The sequence below is a fragment of the Polyodon spathula genome, chromosome 37 (assembly GCF_017654505.1).
Source record: "Polyodon spathula isolate WHYD16114869_AA chromosome 37, ASM1765450v1, whole genome shotgun sequence".
Classification (NCBI taxonomy): Eukaryota; Metazoa; Chordata; class Actinopteri; order Acipenseriformes; family Polyodontidae; genus Polyodon; species Polyodon spathula.
The window spans coordinates 2,151,716-2,172,743 of record NC_054570.1 but is presented as its reverse complement, the minus strand read 5'-3'; the positions used below and the strand labels follow the sequence as shown (position 1 = coordinate 2,172,743).

At 39.5% G+C, this 21,028-nt stretch overlaps 1 protein-coding gene across 1 annotated transcript in view; it reads right to left on the bottom strand.

Moving 5' to 3' along the window:
• Window positions 1–21,028, bottom strand: part of LOC121304438 (igLON family member 5-like) — a 45,586-nt gene that overhangs the window by 2,296 nt on the left and 22,262 nt on the right. Inside the window, exons 2-6 of the mRNA XM_041235605.1 lie at window positions 8,102–8,183; window positions 2,579–2,811; window positions 1,226–1,345; window positions 599–730; window positions 1–121 (exon numbers count right to left, since the gene is read on the bottom strand). Coding sequence (XP_041091539.1) covers window positions 1–121; window positions 599–730; window positions 1,226–1,345; window positions 2,579–2,811; window positions 8,102–8,183 — 688 coding nt within the window. The remainder of the gene's footprint in view (window positions 122–598; window positions 731–1,225; window positions 1,346–2,578; window positions 2,812–8,101; window positions 8,184–21,028) is intronic.

Genomic DNA, 21,028 nt, shown 5'->3' with positions numbered 1-21,028 from the left:
CTTTTGTCGTCCTTGTACCACTCAAAGCTGGCAGTGGGAACAGCCATAGCCTCACATCGAAGGATGGCAGTCTTACCCACTTCGCCAGGCATATTCTTAGCATCTGAGATCACAGGGGGGTCTGGAAATGAGAGCACAGATTCCAGATATCGCCATACACACACTACTGTTCATGTGAAAAATGTTGTATATCTGAAATGTACTGCAAATGTTTTTTTTTTTAATATTTTATTACACCAATATAGTCACATTATGCTGTGGGAATAGATTTTTCAGAAGCTTAATAAATTCAAATTTCAAGGACAATTACAGTTTAAAACAGGGGTGCAAATTTGGTGCTTTTACTGCCAAGGTACCTCATACAGCACCAGCAAGACAAAATTCTGGCCCAAGTAGACAAGTTGAATTATTATTATTATTTTTTTATTATTATTATTCCTTAGCAACCACAGAGTTTCAAAACAGTTTAGCACCAATTTTCAAAATGTTGTCCACCCATACTTTACAATAATCTGAATGCCAACATGTGCCATCAGTGCAAACACCCGGGATTGCATTAGTCTGGTTTTAAGGCCCAGAAGCCTGGTAAGGTACTTACAGTTGACTATGACTTTGACTTTTCTAGTGTCTGGGGTGGAGACCCCATTGTTTGTGATGCACTCGTATTCCTCAGCCTGTTGTCTCTTAATATCTGTGATGTCTAAGAACTCTCCTTCACTCATAAAGCCATCTGCAGGAATAGAGACCGCATTGGCACAGAGAGCCATTTAAGTAGGAAGCACATACAGAAATGCAAGTGCATTAGTTTTGTTGTTGCAGTTTTCTATCTGTTGCATGAGCACTACAAAAGCAATTACAGCTACAGCTCAAAGTTTTGCATCCCCCTATAGAATAAACACATTCTGCTTCATAAAGTCGAACAAAACCTGCTGAATAAAGTTACATTAACACACTGAATTACATACCGCTTTGTAGTTCCATGTGCTAGAGTTTGCGATATCGCTTTGTAGTTTTTTTTTGATCGATATTAAATAAAATATCTAAATTGTGTTCATATCGTTTCTGAATGTATCTTTCGTACACTCTGTCATTTCCACTTGACGAGCACATGCTTAAGACTCCTACTTGTACCGAAGCATTCTTCACTCAGAGCTATAAATCTGTCTTACTCCAGTTGCTGGTCCACTTTGTGTATATGATCATGACATTTCTCTACAGCGCTTACATTTCAAGTGTCTCCATGTTACGGCTGGTTCCGGTCTGCCCACAGCCAAACAGAAGAGGTTGACGTTGCTGCCTTCGTTCACTGATATGTCCGCAGAGATATTGACGATCTTTGCAGGAACTTAGAGAAAAAAGGAAGCACACACACATTGTCAGTGTTCTTTAGCTCAAAATAAATTGAAAACAGAGCACCTTTTTTTTTGCTGGAAGAATTAGTCAAGCTATGGGGAAACAAGGAAGAATCTGATTTTTTCATTTGCATAAAAAACAACCTTCGTCAAGAGAAAAGGGTTGCCATTTAATAACTAAAAAAGAGGAAATTGATAAAAAAAAAAAAACTTGGTAGCACTTGAATAAAATAAACTAAATACATTCTGAATTTCAATAACTACAGATCATGGAGAGTCTGTTGATTTTTTGGACTCACTGTGGAGCATAATACAGTAACACATTCCCACTTACAATGCCTTGTCCGCATAAAAACCAAGAAACAAAACAGTACTACTATTGTCTGAATAGAATTTGTTAACAAGCAGTTGTAGCTACCTGCGTATGGTAATTTGTCAGTTAAAGATCATTACAATGCTCTGTGCCTTCAGCCGTTTTTTAGAAGTACTTTTTTGTTGTTGTTGTTTTACCCCAGTCTAAACTCCTTGAGCATATTAAACCAGTTTTAAAATCTTTAAGTTGGTCTACTGTTCAATGCACTGCCTCGCCTCTGACCTTCTTAACTCATGGAACAATTCATTCCCTGTGTCCCTGCTTGAACTTTTTCAGAATGCCTGTCTATTTGTAGTCCCTAAGTCTCTAATCGACTAGAGTCTGGGCACTCAGTTGCAAAGCCCCTTGACTTTGAAATTCCATTCCCCAGAGTATAAAAGATGCAGACACTGTGAAAGTTTTTAAATCTAGACTTAATGCAGCCACTTCACTGCTACCCATAACAGTCTTCCACTGCAATATGTGACAAAAAACAAACTTGCATTAGCTTGTCTTACTCCTTCAGCACCTTACACATTAACTTGCTAATTTACCACCCTCTATACATTGTGATTGGACAGTTGGGTGAAAGGTAGCTCTACAGATGGATACATTGACATGACAGTCTATGACTACCGTTTAGAATACAACAATGTAACTGAAAGTATACTAAGTATCTACTATGTATATAGACAATAATTAGATACTTAATGTAAAGTTGCTACCAATAGGGTAATAACTTTACAGCCCCAGTAGGTTGTAAAGCCCCAACTACCCAACTAGGTAGCCCCAGTATAACCATCCCCACTTTCTTTCAGTCTGAATCCCAAGCTTATTCATTCCCCACAGTGCCTCAGCATGAGCTCCAGCTTGCCTTGCACGATGAGGTAAACATGGGCAGTGCGTGGCTCGTTCCGGGCCTGGTAGCTGCAGGTGTAGGGCCCTTCATCGTGGACAGTCACTCTCTCGATCTGGATGGAGAACTCGCTCTTGTTGTTATTGATGATCGTCACGCGAGGGTCAAGAGACCACTTGTCACTGCCCGTGAAGAGAATATTGGAGCGGTTCAGCCAGGCCTTGTGAGTCACCTCACTGTCGATATCGCATCTGAGAGAAACACGAGAGAATTAAAGAGAGAAGGGGGAGAGGGGGAGTATAGAAACTTCGCAAACCCGGTCCTTGGGACCCCAACCTTAATCCATCTTGCTAAATTAGCCTTTTTGAATTGTTCTCAGCTCTTAAACAGTAGGAGATTTCAAGTTAAGTATAAAATCATATGTGCAACTCCAAATCTGCAACTTTGTAGGAGCTGAGAACAATTCAAAAGATCTAATTAAGTAAATGATTAGTTCAATTAAGGGTTTAGTTCAGTAATTCAGAGCTAAAACCAGAAGACGCTGGGGTCCCGAGAGCTCCAGTACAGAGGAATGGGAGAGTGAGGAGATAGTTTTCTAATGGTTTAGTTGACTCACTTGCCAGACAGCAAACTATAAGAGAAAGAAAGAAAATTTAGTATTGTGATTGGGAAAGAGGGAAAAAGAGAGTAGGATTAGTATAAACAGGGGATGGGGGGGGGGAGCTTGAGTTTATTGGATTATTCATGCAGCTGCCCCAGGGAATGGTGGAGAAATGAGAGAAACAGCTGGAGAGGGGGGAGTAGGGGGGGGGCACACCTGGAGAAAAATAGCACAACATCTGGATGTGGGAAAAGTGAATTAACCAACATAGGGTTGCTGTTGTTTCAGAAGTGATGTGTTTTAGAGGCTTTCCATTTCCTCTTTAAGAGACATCAGTAAAATATATTTACCCTGGCATTGCACATTAATACAGAATTAGAGCAATCTGTGTCATGAAAAAGAAGACCCCCATACCTACATTATTATTATTATTATTATTATTATTATTATTATTATTATTATTATTATTATTATTATTATTATTTATGATTGTTTTTATTTATTTGGCATGGTGGCATGGTGGCTTGGTGGTTAGTGTTGCTGCCTCACAGAGCCAGGGTCCTAGATTCAATTCTGGCCTAGGGGGTCTGTCTGTGTGGAGTTTGCATGTTCTCCAATTACATATTAGTAATTTGGGGGATTGTGACAGGGAGCCGGGTCGTTGGTGCCTGTGCAAGTGTGTGTGCTTGGGAGAGATCAGCAGCAACACGCAGCCAGAGACGTGTTGCTAAGTAACCAGTTGAGCGGGAGGCTTGCCCTGAGCTAAGCTGATAGAGAAGTCTAGATTGGCTGGGGGGGGGCACGCCCGCAGGTGATACGCAGAACTTGAAAAGCTGCTGCACTACAGCTCGGGGCGATTGCAAGGACTTTGACAGACAGGCGAGAGCTGTGTGTTTGTTGGCATCAAGGAAAAGGCGTGTCCACTACTACCACAGAACCTGCAAGATGGGGGCCTGTGAAGGCGACTGCCCAGCCAGGACTGTCGAAATGGGTCACTGCGAGGCCAGGACTTCAGAAGCAACAGAACAGAAGTAGGTCAGCTTAGAGGATGTGGATCCCAAAATAGTACAGGGTGGGTACAGTAGTAGGTTCCTGGAGCGGGACGTTCCTTTTAGTGGGACTAGAGCTTGTTATCTGTGTGGCAAACTTTTATTTTTAGCTTTGCTTTGTTTTGATTTCGTTATTAAATATGTCACTACGGTTGCCATTTCTGGTGCCCTAGTGTCAGCACTATGTTGAAATTAAATCTGTGTCTGTGTCAGTATTTTCCAACGACTACCCACACATGTAACACATCCCCCATTACAGGGTTACATTTAATTTGACTATACTGGAAACTGAGGGGAAAAAAATTTGCCACATTAATATGCTTACTATCCTTTACAAAAACTCTCAATTTAAAAAAAAAAAATACCAGTAATGTGTGTTTGGGCAAATGCCCAAAATAAGTAATACTGCCTGCAATACAGTAGCTTACTGTAAGTGCATTACTACATTTTGAGTGTGGCGTGGATATTTCTTTCATGGTAATGCATACCGCAAAGAAAAACATGAGCTTATCATATCATTCATTCTATAGCAGTTTGGATTTTCTATTGATGAAATGTATTGTTTGAGTGAAGAGTGATATGCCATGCAATCTTCTTTCAAGGGGATGCTTTTCTCACCTAGTAAGAACCAGCTGGGGGGGGGGGGGGCAAGACTTAAATATTTTCCATAAATCAATGATCAGCTCTTGGGTGGAAAAAAACAGCTCACAAACGGAAACTGTCAAACACCTGTTTAAGGCAAACATTGAATTCTAAGCAGCAAGCTTTAAAAGAGATTACACATTCAGGGTCGCTGCAGTAATATGTGGCACTTCATTTATGGCTAATGTGTTAATTAATCTGACTTATTAAAACTACATTTCAAATTAATTAAAGAAAAAGGAAACATCTGCACTGGTTAATTTAAAATGACATAACGCAACGTCAACTAAGATCCCATCAATGAATGAAGTGTACATACAATCACATATTGATCGTGACAAACATCATGCACACACTGATCTTACAGGTTGTACTACACTGTCGCTGCTCTGCAGGTGTTTAAATGCAGAGCTTGGTGTTTTTGCCATGCCTGCAGTTCACTTATTATCCAGCAGCACGCTTTGAGTAAAAAAAATGAGAGGGCTAGCAGAGTGAGAGGAGCAGGATTGTGAGATCTAATATTGTTAGAGGAATGCGTAGAGGCAACAGGCAAGCCATCCATCACTGCTCATGCAGAGCGCAGGCAGACAGCAGGCAGTAACTGGCTTTCAGGAACGTGAGGCTGAACCCACGATTGCCCATGTGCAAAGCCACTGTGTGATAGGAATACAGCTCCAGCACTGTCACTATCAAACACCACTGGTTTGTGCTACTAAAGGGTGGGGCATTTATTGCTAGGATCACTCAGATTGCTTACTGAGTGTCCACTCTTCAAGGAGATACAGCGGTGTGCACATTTATTAGAACACGACAAGATTTGTCATGTATATCCTTTATCCTGCATGAAAACTTCTGCTTCTGAGAATTTTTCGGTCAGTAATCAATGATCTAGGAGCAACTCAATTGCAGAATACTTACTAGGGAGCGTACAAGAGATAACAGTCTTCTGAGTGGATTAACTCTCCACTCTCTTCAGTTTGATGTTTTTACAATATTAAAATATGTTGGGTTTTTTTTTGCTGTTTTTTTTTTTTTTGGTTTGCAGGAGCAGCAATTACTTATTCAATGAAGTGAAGTCAAAACTTGACGCTACAATTACAGCTGCAATACTTAACGCACTTTAACCAGCTTTATTACATTCACTCAGATAGACGTTAGCAGATATAAATAGGTCCTGCCTGAAATGCAAATATCTGTTTTCGCTATGCTGAGGATAGAAAGAAAGAATTCATATTTGAAAGGGTAATATGTATGTGTCTTGCTGTTGACAGCTTCCACAGTAGGAGTTGGTACAAGGATTTAACCCAGCGTACGGCTCTTGCGTCCTTGCCAGGGGTTAAAGGACGGCACTGGCAGTCTCTAAGGCCCTACTCCCTGGCACACAGTGTTTAGACTGCCGACAGGGTTCTCAATCCGCATTAACTAATAGAATCGTGATCTACCTGCCTTTGTTGGACAGTCCGCATTCTTGGCAGCAGGACCGTGTGACCGTCTGTGTGTGCGCTGCCGTAATGAAGAAGTCCTTTCTAAAAGATGGCACGTTGCCCCCATGGCACAGACTTGCACATGCACTGTCCTCGGCAGAAGGATAAAGACTAAAGACTTCTAGTTTTACAAGCAGCCCCCCCCCCCTCTCTCTCTCTCTCTCTCTCTCTAATTCTCCCCCAATTCCCCTCAAACTCAATCTACCTGCCCTCTTTCTCCTTTCTCCTCTCCCCTTCTTTCCCTTTCTCCCTGCTTTGCTGCAGTGTAATTAAACTCCTCTCTGCTTTTCTAGGAAGTGGCCAGGATGTTGTTTTTGGCTCCTAATTTGCACCAAACGCACTCAGGTTCCACATGGAAAACTATTTATGTCTCTGCCTCAGAGCTGCTCAGTGTAATTATCCCTTGCATCAACATGAAGAGCCCAAACCAGTGATTCAAGACGTTGGTTTAATCCAGAAGGGAATTTGTTAGAAACATCCAGACCCCTGTCATGCTGTGAAAACTAAATTAGAGCTGTCATGAAAAAGTACATTACTATGGCTTACTGTACATCGACTAAAATACATAAAGTGTGACCATACTTAAGGAACAGCTTGCTTCATCCATAAATCTCCACATTTGGCACTCTCCATAACTTGTACTATATAATGCAAATTTTGCACTTTTTATGACTTAAAAGTGCAACTGTGACAGGGAGAACCCTGTCGCTGGTTCCTGTGCAAGTGTGTGCAGCTGAGACGCGTTGCTGGGCAACCAATGAAGCAGTTAGGCCCGCCCAGCGCTGATCAGATCAGGAGGTCCAGATTGGCTGGTTGGCTGGGGGGCATGCCCGGGGAAGCTGCCTGGGGCTCAAAAAGCATCTGTGCCACAGTTTGAGACTGCTGCATGGCCACTGCTGTACAGATGGGCGCTGAGTGAGGACGTGTGTTCGTTTACATCAAGGAGGAGAGCGTCCGGACGTTCTGCAGGAACTACAACACCAAACCCTTCCATTCCGAGACGGTGCTCCTAACGGCACTGCCCAGCCGAGGTCGTTTGAAAAGGCTGTATGAAGAGGCAGGAGTCTCCGTGATGATGTAGGGACTCGGGGAGCCCAGAAGTAGGTCAGTTTAGGGGATGTTGATCCCAAACAGCACAGAGAGGGTTTGCGTAGAGTAGCAGGTTCCTGGAGCGGGACGTTCCTTTTACTGGGATCAGCGAGCGCCATTTTGTGTGACAAAATTTTATTTTATTTTATTAGTCCAATATCAAAATTGTTACTTCCTATCTGTACGAAAATATTAACATTAGTCACATTGGACACATTAACATAACCACATCCTGGTTCAGACCTAGTTTATGGCTAAAGTCAATAATGCCCGATATAATTCCACACAATGCAATCTGCAAAATGTAATACAAACAAATAGAATAACCAGAAATCCAATAAAATCAATAGGAGGAATAAAAGCTACTTAATAGCAGAGGTAATACAATCTAAAGCATGTCTGTAATTACTGTGTTACTGGAGCGCCTATGCGGGCAAGATGACTAAAGATCTCAGGGGCATATTTCAACCTATAATTTAGGAGATAATTACATAAACAAATGGCATTTAAATAGGACAACAGTATCTCTTCAATAGCCAGAAAATCACAAACGAAAATGTAATAAAAAAAGATATCACCATCTTATCCATTCAGAACTGGAGGGGGGGCCATGTTTCGATACTTACAGGCACCGCTATGTAATCAGGGTCAGCAGGTTGTAGTAGCCCAGACCTACCTGAGGATGGCGCTCTCTCCCTGGCACACTGTGATATTTTGTGCTGGAGGAGGGGTGAAGTCTGCACTCTGCACACAAATTCCTAAAAGAGAGACACACGAAAGCAGGTAAGAACGGATCCATTTACAGAGTGAAGAAAGGGTTATTTCCGTTTCTACACTGAGATAAAGGGCAAGCTTCAGGCCACGTTACAAAGTGATTAAAAGTTTTCCTATACAGGCCTCAGTTCTACAGGGGAAAACACGTGTTCTGACCACAGTGACACCAGATCTTCCGTCAGAATTTGCGGCACAATTGTGTGATGTAACATTTTCGGTACTTTTTTATAATACTGTATTCCTGCAAACTGTGATTAGTATAAATAGCTGTCTAATACTATTTCTATCATCCATTATAACACACTTAAAGATGCATTAGTGAGCGTTTGCCACAGGTCCTGAAACTAAAGCGTTACCGATGTTTAGTAAGAAACAAGCGGTAGAAACAGCCAAGTTAGCATTTATTCATCAGCCTCAATACTTTTGGGATATTTGTGTGCAGTATTTCTGGTCCTTTTCTGGTGTATGAGAAAGTCTAAAATGTTGAATACCGCCATGATTTATAAAAGTATTAAGCTGAGGGAACACAAAGCCACTTGGAACTCAGGAGACTAGGTTTCAGGTCACTGCAGTGCACACGAGAGGAGGCTTGGGGCTTGATACAGCACAGTTGCCTCAAACTAGGTCTCCCGGTCTCCTGTTGCCAGGTTTCAAGCCACCGTTCCTGAAAAAGCGTCTTTGTGTTTCCTCAGCTTTGGCTTCGTTCTTGCTGCTTCTCCCATTTAAGTGTTTGTTATTAAAAATAGTAAAATCTATTTAATATATTTATTGAAGTGATTGCTTTGGTGTAACTTGACCCTCTTTATAAGTCTTCCTCATTTTCTTTTTTTTCATAAAATATTACTGAATCCACACATAGAGATCAGTATTCCTCTGCTCGGCCTGGCTTTTCCATGTTGTTCATATTTACGGTAAAAAGATGATTTGCAATCTGCACTGTACAGTCCGCTGTGGATTTAAATAGTGATTTTCCAGTTTCTCGAGTCCCGCTCACCACTGAATGCAATTAATAACGAGGACTATAGAAAACCCCCCGAACAAACCCGTCAGAGCGTGAAATTAAATCACTATGCAGCCAAAAACAACCTGCACCATTTTACCCCCCACCCCAGTGTGTAAGAGAATTAATTCAATTTCCTTCAGAAAGAGTCCAGGGCTGGTCAGTACTTCTTCTGAGACTATGATCATAGACTCACATGTCAGAATGCCATTCAGACCCACAAAATATCTTGCTACCCTGAATAGATAACGCTCTCACCTCTTAGGTTGTACCTATCTTGGCAGAAAACCAATTTTAGGGTAAAAAATGATAGCTGTCTAACCCTATTACTATTAGTACCAGATCCTCCCATATAAATGTTTACCACAGTAAATCTGCACGGTAGTTTTTCCACTTTCCCAATGCTTTTCCTACAGTGTCGGCTTGTATAAGCACAGTTTATTTTTAAATATGCTTTTACTATGGTACACTTGTATAAGGACCCCATCCAGCACCTCTGCATCAGTAAATTGATTATATTTGAAGTACCCCTGCACTTGTGGAATGGATTATGGATTAAAATCTTTTTTTATTGAAACGAAATCTTTTAGTGAACAAGCAAGGGTCTGAGTGGAGCAACACAGGCAATATTATCACCCATTCCATGCTGTTCTGTATTTGTTTACTATGTCCCAATCCTATTTGAGGACTATATGCATTCAGTATAATTATGCCTCCTGAGAATGGTTGCTGGGTCTTCCAGGCTTCTTAAAGAATAAGATCAACCCTGCCTAAAGGTAACAACGAGATAGATTAAGAGTGTGGAATACGAAATAGAATAAGGTTCTCCTTAAAAAAAAAAAAATTCTTAAATTATAGATTATTTTTGTGCACTTTTTGGGTGAGAAGGGAATATTGGGCTCTAAGTTGAATGTTTTTTTTGTTTTTTTTTTTTAATTAATTGTTTGCGGAAAAGCTGTAGCTAAAGTTTTAATCACATTACATACTGCTGCAAAGATAATGCATGCAAACAGAAGGACGTTTATATTATAGTTTGGAACAATTCAATTACTGCAACATTTCAGTTTCGGTACTGGAGACTAATGCTTTCTGAATTCACTAGTTTATTTCATTCCCAGCCTTGTCAGGTCTTAATTTTAACCGTGTTCCAATTTGACTATTTCCAACAAACTAAACATCTAATCAAATGCTGATTACTTGCAAAAATGATTTTCCTGTTTGCCCATGCTTAAAAAATAGGACTTTTTTTTTTCTTCAATTCACTGAGGCCGTAGCAGCTGTGAAGCTGTTAAAATAATTGTGCATAATAAGAACCAGCGAGTGTGTTTATTGTATGTTTATCAGTATTCTTTGGCTGCCTCTAATCAGGCAGCCTTTAAAGTACAAGAGATGCATGTGTCCCACAACTAAAAATGCAACTGTTTTTGCAACAAGCTGCACGAAACCAGGTTTAAAATGTCCTGACAGGTCGGATCTGGTCATCCAAATTGTCAGTTTCCTCCTGGCAATGCCTGAGTCGCTCTCAAATATTTTAAGTGCTCAATGCCTTGTGTACCTCAGTGGGGTTCATTAGCAGAGGCCCGCCTGCAGCAGTAGGTGTATATAAAAAGGTTGCAAGAGCAGTTTATAACGGAAACCCGGTCAACATGGAGACAAGAGCTAAAAAAAAAGAGTAGAGAACTCTAACCAGCTTTGCCTCTGTGATTGCCTTCTGCCCTACTGCAATCTCTCAATAATTGAAGCTAAAGTACGTCTTTGAGTTTTATTGCAATTTGCATGAGGATTTCTCACTGCGTCCGCTAGTTCTGTGGCTGGGCATCCTTGACCACGATGCCACTATACCACATTTCTTATGACTGCATAATCACCAAAGAGAGCCATGCTGAATTAAATATTTATAAAAACACTTTTTCTATCGCTTCACCGCTACAGATCGGGGGATAATTTGACTATAAAAGCTGCTGGCAAAGCATTAATAATGTAGATGCTGATATCTTTTTTTTTTTTTTGATTTTATTCAAGTCTTAAGTTAATTACTATAATGACTTATACTCTGTGCATATCCTATATACATGTGACCCAGCATTCTAGCTATCTTCTGAGCTACTCAAACCCACCAATTTCCACGCTATAGGATCATCAATCCACTAAGCAGCTACTTTAAACTCTAGGTGTAGACTAAATATATTTATTCCACATGAGACTACCTGTGAAAAATATATTAAATACAAGTACTTAAAATATTTCAGCCAATGCACCTCTGTTTTGCACCTACAGTGGCTTTAAAGTTGGCTATAACCTGAATTAAAGCTAGTGTACCTGCACTGGACTGTTTGATTATTTTATATATGTTTGTGTTATGAAGCCAGCCAAAAATAAAATCACGTCATTTGCATATACAGTTATTGTTATCACTAAGTGCAGGACAAGTGCTTAACTGACACATTAGGAAGGGTGGCACTGTAAGAAGGGTCATACAAAAAGAGATACAGCAACCTGCAAAACTTTTTTTGTTTTTCAGTACCGCAATGACAGTTTAGTTTTCTGTTCTGTAAACCCTATGAGTGGTGCTGTGATGGGCACTAATCAAATTGGTTTCTATATTTGTCCCGAGTGATGCATTCAGGATGCCAATGTACTGGCTAACGAAGCAAGCCTTTCAAGTGGGGATAAACCAGCTCAAATGCTATAGCAAGTAGCTGAATGGTTCTGAGTTCGTTCGGTCAGTTTTTAGTCATTCTGGTTAGCGTCAGTTAGGCACTTCTCCTGCACTTAGTGATAATAATGACTGTATATGCAAATAAAGTGATTTTATTTTTGGCTGTTTCCATAACACGTATAAAATCATGAAAGGACATATCAATAGCACAATGATTTCACAGCAACCAACTCTCAAAGCAGAACCCCTTCTAGAACCCTGAACTCTCAAATCAGAACCTGTTATAGAACCCAGAACTCTCAAATCAGAACCCCTTCTAGAGCCCAGAACTCTCAAATCAAAACCCATTATAGAACCCAGAACTCTTAAATCAGAACCCCTTCTAGAGCCCAGAACTCTCAAATCAAAACCCATTATAGAACCTAGAACTCTCAAAGATTGCAAACTTCACAAAGAAGACAAGTTAAAAGTGGATCAAATAAAACTTAGTTGTGCGTCTAACTTATCTGCTAGCTTATTGAGTATTATAACAGACTCTACACAGCACAACATTTGTGCTGTTTGTCCTGCCTTGCTAAAACTGGTGGTGTCGTTGCAGATACAATTTTGACTCAAAAAAAGGTTTCTTTTTAAGACAGCTACAAATCATTAGAACAGTTCCCTCAGCACCATTGGCTGCAAGACTGATCATCACAGATAATAACCCAATTAAAGCTCCAGATTTATAAACGCTGCCTTAGTGATAAACAGTCCCGCGAGGGCATCTCACAAGCAGGCTGCGGGGGAAGGCAGGGGGGCCGGGGGGGGGGGGATTAAAATTTGGGCACATTTTGCGGTGCTTTGCAAAAAGCCAGAATAGCTACATAATTATATAAAGCCTGGGACTGTGGTAGCATCATTGCTTGTAGATTCTACATGCATAATGTTGCAGGAGAATGCATGCGGAATGCATCATTGTTTGTAGAGTCTACATGGAGAATGTTGCAGGAGAATGCATGCGGAATGCATCATTGTCTGTAGAGTCTATGTGGGGAATGTTGCAGGAGAATGCATGCGGAATGCATCATCTGCTTCAGGGTTTCATACCCGCAGTGAACACAATTGTTTTGTTTCACACTTTTCCCATCTAGCCTAGAAACACCTTCTACCTACGAACCGCAATGAAACCTAGGCTCAATAAACGAAAATAGGTTGAAAATACAGCTATAGATTTCTACCGGCTTGGCTATAGTTATATATATATATATATTATATATATATATATATATATATATATATATATATATATATATATATATATATATATATATATAGACACACACACACACAGAATAATATCTACAAAATATGATCTTGATCTCTGATGCTCTTATATAATTCATGTGTGGTTAATCTCTATAGAATGTATTAACGTTGCAAAATGCATTAGCAAGTGTGATGGTGGAGGAACTGGTGCTGAGTCTCCAGACTTACTGGAATCAGCAATTGGAAAAAGCCAAGCTCTTTCTGCGGGAATTCACGAGGACCACTTTCCCAATTAGCTAGCGACTGCAGCGAGGCAGTGTCGCTGGGGTTTTAAAAGTTGAGTTGGCATGCAAATGAAGTAGGATCCTGCCAGGATGAGTCGATTGTGTTAAACCAAAATAGCTTGAATTTCCCAAGGGTGAATAAGAGAAAAAGTCACGAGTGCTGGCTGGACCCATTGTCCCGCATCTTTTAAACAGAAATGTGTCAAATGAATAAGTATTTACTGGAATTTGAAAACAGACACAGGAAGGATTAAGCAATACGCAGCTTGTTCACTATTTCTCCCCACAAGATAGATCATACAGTAAAAGAGCCGTGCCATCTCTGCCTGCAAAAGCATGTTTTCATTGATAAGACTGAGGACTCTTCCACAGGGCTAGTGGAAGAAGTTGGGCTTTAGCCTACTTAATTCAGACCTGAGGCTTTTCAAAACACGTTTGCAAAACTTTGGAATAGTGATGTGACTAAAAGAAATATATATATATATATATATTTTTTTAGCGTCTAATTTACAGGACTGGGTTTCAAGCCAGGTTTCTCTGGTTACAAGTAAAACACACATTTTCAGCTGGAATTGGTGTGATCCATGGCAAAGCCCAAGCAGCAAGCAGTGGATCATGTCAGGGTTTAGGGATGTTGTCTTTGATTATACTTTGCATTACGTTTCTACCATTACATGGTAAATGCATGTCCACTTAAATGTAATTACAATGTTATTATGCATAGATACCATGTACTTAAAATGTAAATGTTTTTGCACGGTACATGTAAGTACACAATTGTGTCAGAAAAAGGGTTAGGGTTAGGGTTATATCTAGGGCTTCTAGTTTTGGGGGGTTTATTTTCCTTCTCTCTCCCTCCCTTTAAACCTTAGTTAATAGTTGTTAAGCCTTAACTGAATACCGGGTTCACTACTGATGCCTGACGCACTACTAGAAACTAACGCAGTGGAAATGAATAAGCTGAATTCAGAGATTAGAGCCAGAACGAAATGCTGTGAGATCAAGTCATGTTGTTTGTTAATTCAATCCACATAAAGAAAAAAACAAGAAGCCCTAGTTATACCATGCAATAAATGTGCACATTAAGTACACTGTGATTATGTGTAAGTACACATGTATTTACTAAGCAACTACTATGTAAATGCACAGTGACTGGAGATCCCACGTAAAGCGTTCCCCTCTCTTATTATCCGTCTCTCTTGTTCTTGCTTCATTACAGCTGTGAGGAGAAGTTCTTACAGCTCATTCTGGCTGCAGTCCAGTCCTTTAACAAATCTCTCCTGCTAATGATCTGAATCTTATCAGCTCATTGAAACGTCCTGGACAGAATGCAATGGAAATAAATGGGGGTCGACCTCATGGTGGTATCACTTTGGTTAGTGCAAGAGTTTAATAAGACTTTGAGAAAAAGAAGTCAGAACAGCAACAGAACGATACCACCTACAGAATACTAAACTCTCTTCACAGCTTGTTTTGTATTTAAGTGTATGGTGTTGTGCGTGTGCAGAACAGTTGTTTGGAAAGAAACTATTACCAAATAGTTGTGTAATCAGTGCTGTACCATGCTTGCACTGGGACCCAGTAAAAGCAGTTTGATCAACTCTTATTATGCTTTATAATTATGCAAGACAATCGTGATTCTCTGCTATTACTGTCAGGTACTGTAGCTGACCATGTCAGGAACAGGTGATTAGGTCAACCTCTAGGGTAATGCATGGGATTAGAAACTGCTAGCCATTGTCTAAAATTGTTTCAGGTTTATTTGACTTTTAAATGCTTTTCTTTCATTCCAAACCTAACATTTATATCTGAATGTCAATTATCACATGTTAGGGTCGTGGATTGAAGTTTCTAAGTTTCTACTGCTTATTTCGTCGGGTTACAAGTGAACTCCTGGTCAGTCTCTTTACCATATAATGCAGTATAACTATATCTAAAAACCAATATATAAAATAAAATTTGCCGCTGAAAAATGGTTAAGCCAAACATGTATTCCCTTAAAACTGTTTAAACTCACTGACAGCCTTAATTCAAGTGGCTGGGACAGTAAATCTTTGCAAGCTCCCAGGCAAGCCATAGCATAATACCTTGTCTGCTTTTAAGGGACAGAGTGGCCACTGGTGCTGAGTCTGTCGAAAGACTCACTGCATTGATTTTAGAGTGGGAGGGAAGCCTATCAAGCAAGAAGCTGTTTTCTGCTCTCCCTGCTCCCTCAATCGCCTGCACTACACACCAAAACCAAAAAATGCTCTTACAACTGCATTCATTTTATTTATATATTTTCTCCTGCTATCTACTCTGTGAAAAAACAATTTTCCACTTTTAAAATCGATTTTCATATGTTATATATTAGTGCTTGTAATGCTGAGACCTGTCCGCAAAAACATAAAGACAGTTTCGCTGCAGATTAAGCCACAGAATGTATTTATGAAGTAAATACTCAGTCATTAGAGACACTAAATGTTGAGCAGTACTAATTTTTGTATACCAAACTGCTACAACAAAACTGAATATTTGAAACCTGTATAGTGACTGAAAGTAAGATTTATGAAATGACGTTGTTAGCTCCAAACCCAGTTAACGTTTAAGCTAGCTAACCAGCAATAGCAGGCTGCATTTTATCCTCTATATAACTTCCATCTCCTTTCTCGCTGCACTAACAGCCTTTACATTATTCATTGTAGAAATTGCCTAGCTCTGTATATTGGGATGACTAGATTAGCCCATGACCACTTGGATTCCAGACCTCTCATTGCGCATTAATCAACATGTCCATGAACAGCAAATAGCATCCAGACATATCAGGTCTATACCTCTGTACAGATACTGCAAGACAGAAAGAAAAGACATCAGTAACTGACAATTATTCCCCATTCAGAATAACTGGGGACCTCCTGGTTACAAGCCTGTTTCTTTAACCACTGGACCACACAGCCCACATAATTGAATACATTGAGAAAGATGAGTGATCAATGATCAAAACTGAATACTGCGAAAAAAAGCAATTTGCTGTGGGGATGAATGTTTTTTTTTCTTCTGCCAGTACCATAATGTAATATTAGGGTAACACTACAAAATACTGGCATAACACCTGAATATCTTCTGCACTTCCTCTGAGTTCTGAAGTAATTCACTTTAAATTCAACCCTGTTAATTCATGTGGATTTAATTACCCAGAATTATTCCATGTTTCTTTGTAACAAATGATGTTGATCCTGTTTATAAGGGTTACATTCATGCCTGAATTAATATTCCTTACAATCCCCCTGTTGGGTGAGTGAGAGGGTATTAATTCATGCCTGTCTTATACAGTAATGGTAAATTGTAATGGTACTTTTATTAATAATAGAATAGCTTTGAAAAGAATGCTAATCAATGATTTAAATCCATTGTCTTCTATCTTACTACCACTGGCAAAGTCCTATTTAATGAAATGCTAACCAAAAGGCTTACAATCCATTTTCTTACCTCATGAGCATTTTCTACATTATCAATACCCTTGACAATGTAGCAAGTGCTACAGCCTATGTCAGCCTCATGCCTCAACTCTCACAGTTGGGATATTTCTGCACATCAGCACACCACAACCTCCAGGAGTACCATAGTCATAAAACACCATTAATCATTGTTACTTACTAAGTAGGCATTTGCATGCTTGATAATTATTTTTCTTGATGACTGTTTTAAAGAATGTTCAGGGTAGTGTTTGCCTGCTTGTTTGTGTGTGTGTGTGTGTGTGTGTGTGTGTGTGTGTGTGTGTGTGTTAATATTTAAATAAATATTAATTAGCATGGCCCAATAGAGCCTACAACTGTTTAAATAACGTACCTGTCATTTCTCTTTTCATTGTTAACACCCTGCCAACTTTTTACACTTATAACTTTAAAGTCTGTTTCAAAGCCCATTTCAAAACATCTGCTCTAGTGCCCTGGGGTTTGAGATCTGTCCCCTAAAATCACTGCAGGAAGAGCGATTTAAAAAAAAAAGACATAAAAACAGAAGTACTCTGGCTTTTCTGTTCCGTACCACATCATGGATCGTTATTGCTTTGTCTACCTGTTTGACAATGTGGGCAATAATCCTTACACTATCAGTGCACTAGAGCGGGCATTTTGAAATGGGCTTTGAAACAGACTTTAAAGTTATAAGTGTAAAAAGTTGGCAGGGTGTTAACAATGAAAAGAAAAATGACAGGTACGTTATTTAAACAGTTGTAGAAGCACGTGGGAACGTGTAACGCTTTATTTTTTGGAACCCCCTGCTACTTATTCTTTAACAAATGGCTCTATTGGGCCATGCTAATTAATATTTATTTGAATATTAATACACACAAACACACACACACACACCTGCTTCTCATTCTCTAAACTTCTCCTAGGTGGCTTAGTCTGTTGAGCAGAATTGAATTGTTACCTTCAATGAAGTTATCAGTGTTGACCTCCGATGAAGAAAATTCCTTTGGCAACAGAAGCAGAAGCGATGCCGACAAAACTGAGGCAGCAATCAAAGGTGATGACACTGCGGAAGGCACCAGGCAAACTTTTCTCTACTTGACTTCTTCCAGTTTAAAATATGACCACCGTTCTCCTTGACTCTGCATTTCAAATGCAATTAGGGAACTCTGCACAATAATAGCCATGTAACTGCAGCTGAGCACAAGATCCACTTTGCATCTATATAAATTATGTCTGGTATTTCATTGAGGAATGACTAGATTAATAAAAGCACCCAGCTCTGGGGTACAGTGTGAACAACTCCACATCAGCCAGCTGAAACATGACTACAGCATGCCGAGAACCCTACTGAGAATTGAAAGAGTCGATGGGTGTAATAACTAATTAACTGATGGAATTACTGGATATATTCTGGGGTTTGCAGACGTATACTGTAATGGCAGTAGTCCACTGTGAGGGGTGTTTTTACTTTTACACGTCCAATGTATTCATTTATTTTGTGTTTAAATAACAGATGTACATAAAGGTTATGTGGTAGCTACTTAGTAAATACATGTGTACTTATACATAATTACAATGTTATTATGCAGAGCTACAATGCAGAATTTGCAATGCACTAAACCACTGCTGTTTATAGAAAATAGCACTGGAGCGAACAAATTATAAATAATATTATGAATTCTTAAACACATGGTCTCAAATATAAAGGTAATTTGAAGATGGTAGGTCATCATGCATGTATTTCTATTTTATAAAATGTACTTTGCTGTACAAATCGACATAGATTATTCATGACCCTGTCTAAATTAATGAAGGTAGCCTAAGGAGGATTCTGATCACCACAATCAGCAATCACATATATTCATTATCATCTCATTAAGCACTACAGAACTCACAGAATTAAAGGAATCAAAGAGTGCAAAGCCTTTTGAAATGAACAACCAATGGCATTAAACAAGCAAATCCACAGTTTTATCAGTATAATCCCTGTGTATTCATCTTTTGTGATACACTACCATTTCAAATGAGGGTCTGAACCCTATTTAACTTTGTTGTATTAACCAGTACATGTATAAAGGCCTCTAGGAAACACTTTCCATGAAGTTTCTCTAATTAATGTGCATTTATATGGTATTTACTTAGCAAATACATATATACAGCACTTACACATAATTGCAATGCTATTATGCAAAGTTACAATATACTTAACGTGTATATTGGTCGCATGATATAACCCTAACCTTAACCCTAACCCTAACCTTAACCCTAACCCTAACCTTAACCCTATCCCTAACTCTAACCCTAACCCTAACCCTAACCCTAACCCTAACCCTATCCCTAACTCTAACCCTAAACCTAACCCTAACCCTAACCCTAACCCTAACTCTAACCCTATCCCTAACCCTAACCCTAACCCAAACCCTAACCCTACCCCTAAACCCAACTTTCAACCCAACTCTAATCCTTATCCTTTACTTACATATATCTTTTTTTTTTTAATCAATGTCGTCCTTCTGGAGTCCTCTGAATGCCTTTTAATTTGTTTGTTTTTTAAACCATTTAAATGCAAAACATGTATACAGGCTTTAATTTATTTATTTATTTATTATTTGTCCTGCGGTTGCCTTGAATTAATTTTTCTGCACGTACTATTACTTTGCATATGATGTAGAATACATGAATGTAAACATCTAACACCAGTACGTACAATACTCAATATTTCAAATGAACGTGTTATGATTTTGCATGAGCGGCTCTTAAGGACAGTGTCGCTGTCATTGCTTGAGCCCCAACACCTCTTTCTTTACAAATTAAGCACCGGTCAGAACTAATGATTCGAAGTGACTCGAGCCAGATTGATGACTCTACAGTTTAGTAACTCGACTAGACTCAAGCTTGGCATGTCAAAGACTCGACTCGAGTCACAATTTTGGTTACTCATTACAACTCTGGTTAATACTTTATTGTTTTGTGTAAGTACACACGTATTTACTAAGTAACTACTACGTCCATAAACAGTAATTAGAGGCAACGAATGAAACATGTTACCTGCCTCTCTTACTGCACTAGCAGGTTATTGGTGTCAAGCTTGCTGATGTTTATTCTGCCAGATAATGCATTGATGTTCACTGCCAGGACAGGGAGTGTACTGAAGCAAGTGGAAATTGCACTGAACAGCACTATGAGAGCTGTGTCGTGCTCATCAAGTGACAACCGACCAGATTCCAGGACTCTTGTTGATTAATACATTTTCAACACCATTGCTGTAGTGTCTAGTCCCCAACTCACTTTCTGTCTAGAAACGTGTGCAAAATCAATTTGCAGTGTGTTAATAAAGCTCTGTGATTCACACATACCACGGGGGCTGTTTGACTTCTCTTCAAGTTGCTAGTAAACCGTGTTGCACATTTGTCCATTTCTTTTCTCTGCTGAAAAGTCAGTCATTAAGAGGATTAATGCAATGCAGATTCAAATTAGAGCTGACAAATGATCAAATGATGGCAGTTGATCCCGTGACTTCCTTCAGACTACAAGAAATACGATACACCGCTGCAAAACTGTCTGCGTTTCTGTCTTTCTTGTTTTCTTTTAAAGGATAAGTAGGATAAAATATCTTTTTCTTTCTTTCTTTCTTTCTTTCTTTCTTTCTTTCTTTCTTTCTTTCTTTCTTTCTTTGTTACCTTATATTTACTTTTTTTTTACTTTATACTAATTTTTCTATTCGATTTTAAATCTTTTTATTATTCTTTTTATTTTAATTCAGAGATGTAAGGATGTATAGGAATTATCCCATTGGCTTTATGTCAACCCAACGAGTTTAAGAGATACAACATCCATGCTTTCCTCAAATCCCTGGAGATAAAATGTGCATGTTCTGCACACGTTGGTGATTTATTGCCACAGACAGCCTGTGGTTGCTATGTGTGAGTGCAGTACGTGTGTGTGTGTGTGTGTGCTGTGCTGCAGGATTGCATGGTGTTTTATTGACATGTTCTCCCCCCCCCCCCCCATCTCTCTCCTCTGCAGTCTGCTTGCTATGCTGCTAGTCTCCAATGCTATCTTCTCTCTCCAGCCATGAGTTCTTCACTGCTTATCCCCCGAGTCATCTGACACCACAGATCTGCAAAGCTCCGACGAGCAAAAGCGATGCTGCAGTTCTGGCATTAATAAATACCCAGTATGTACT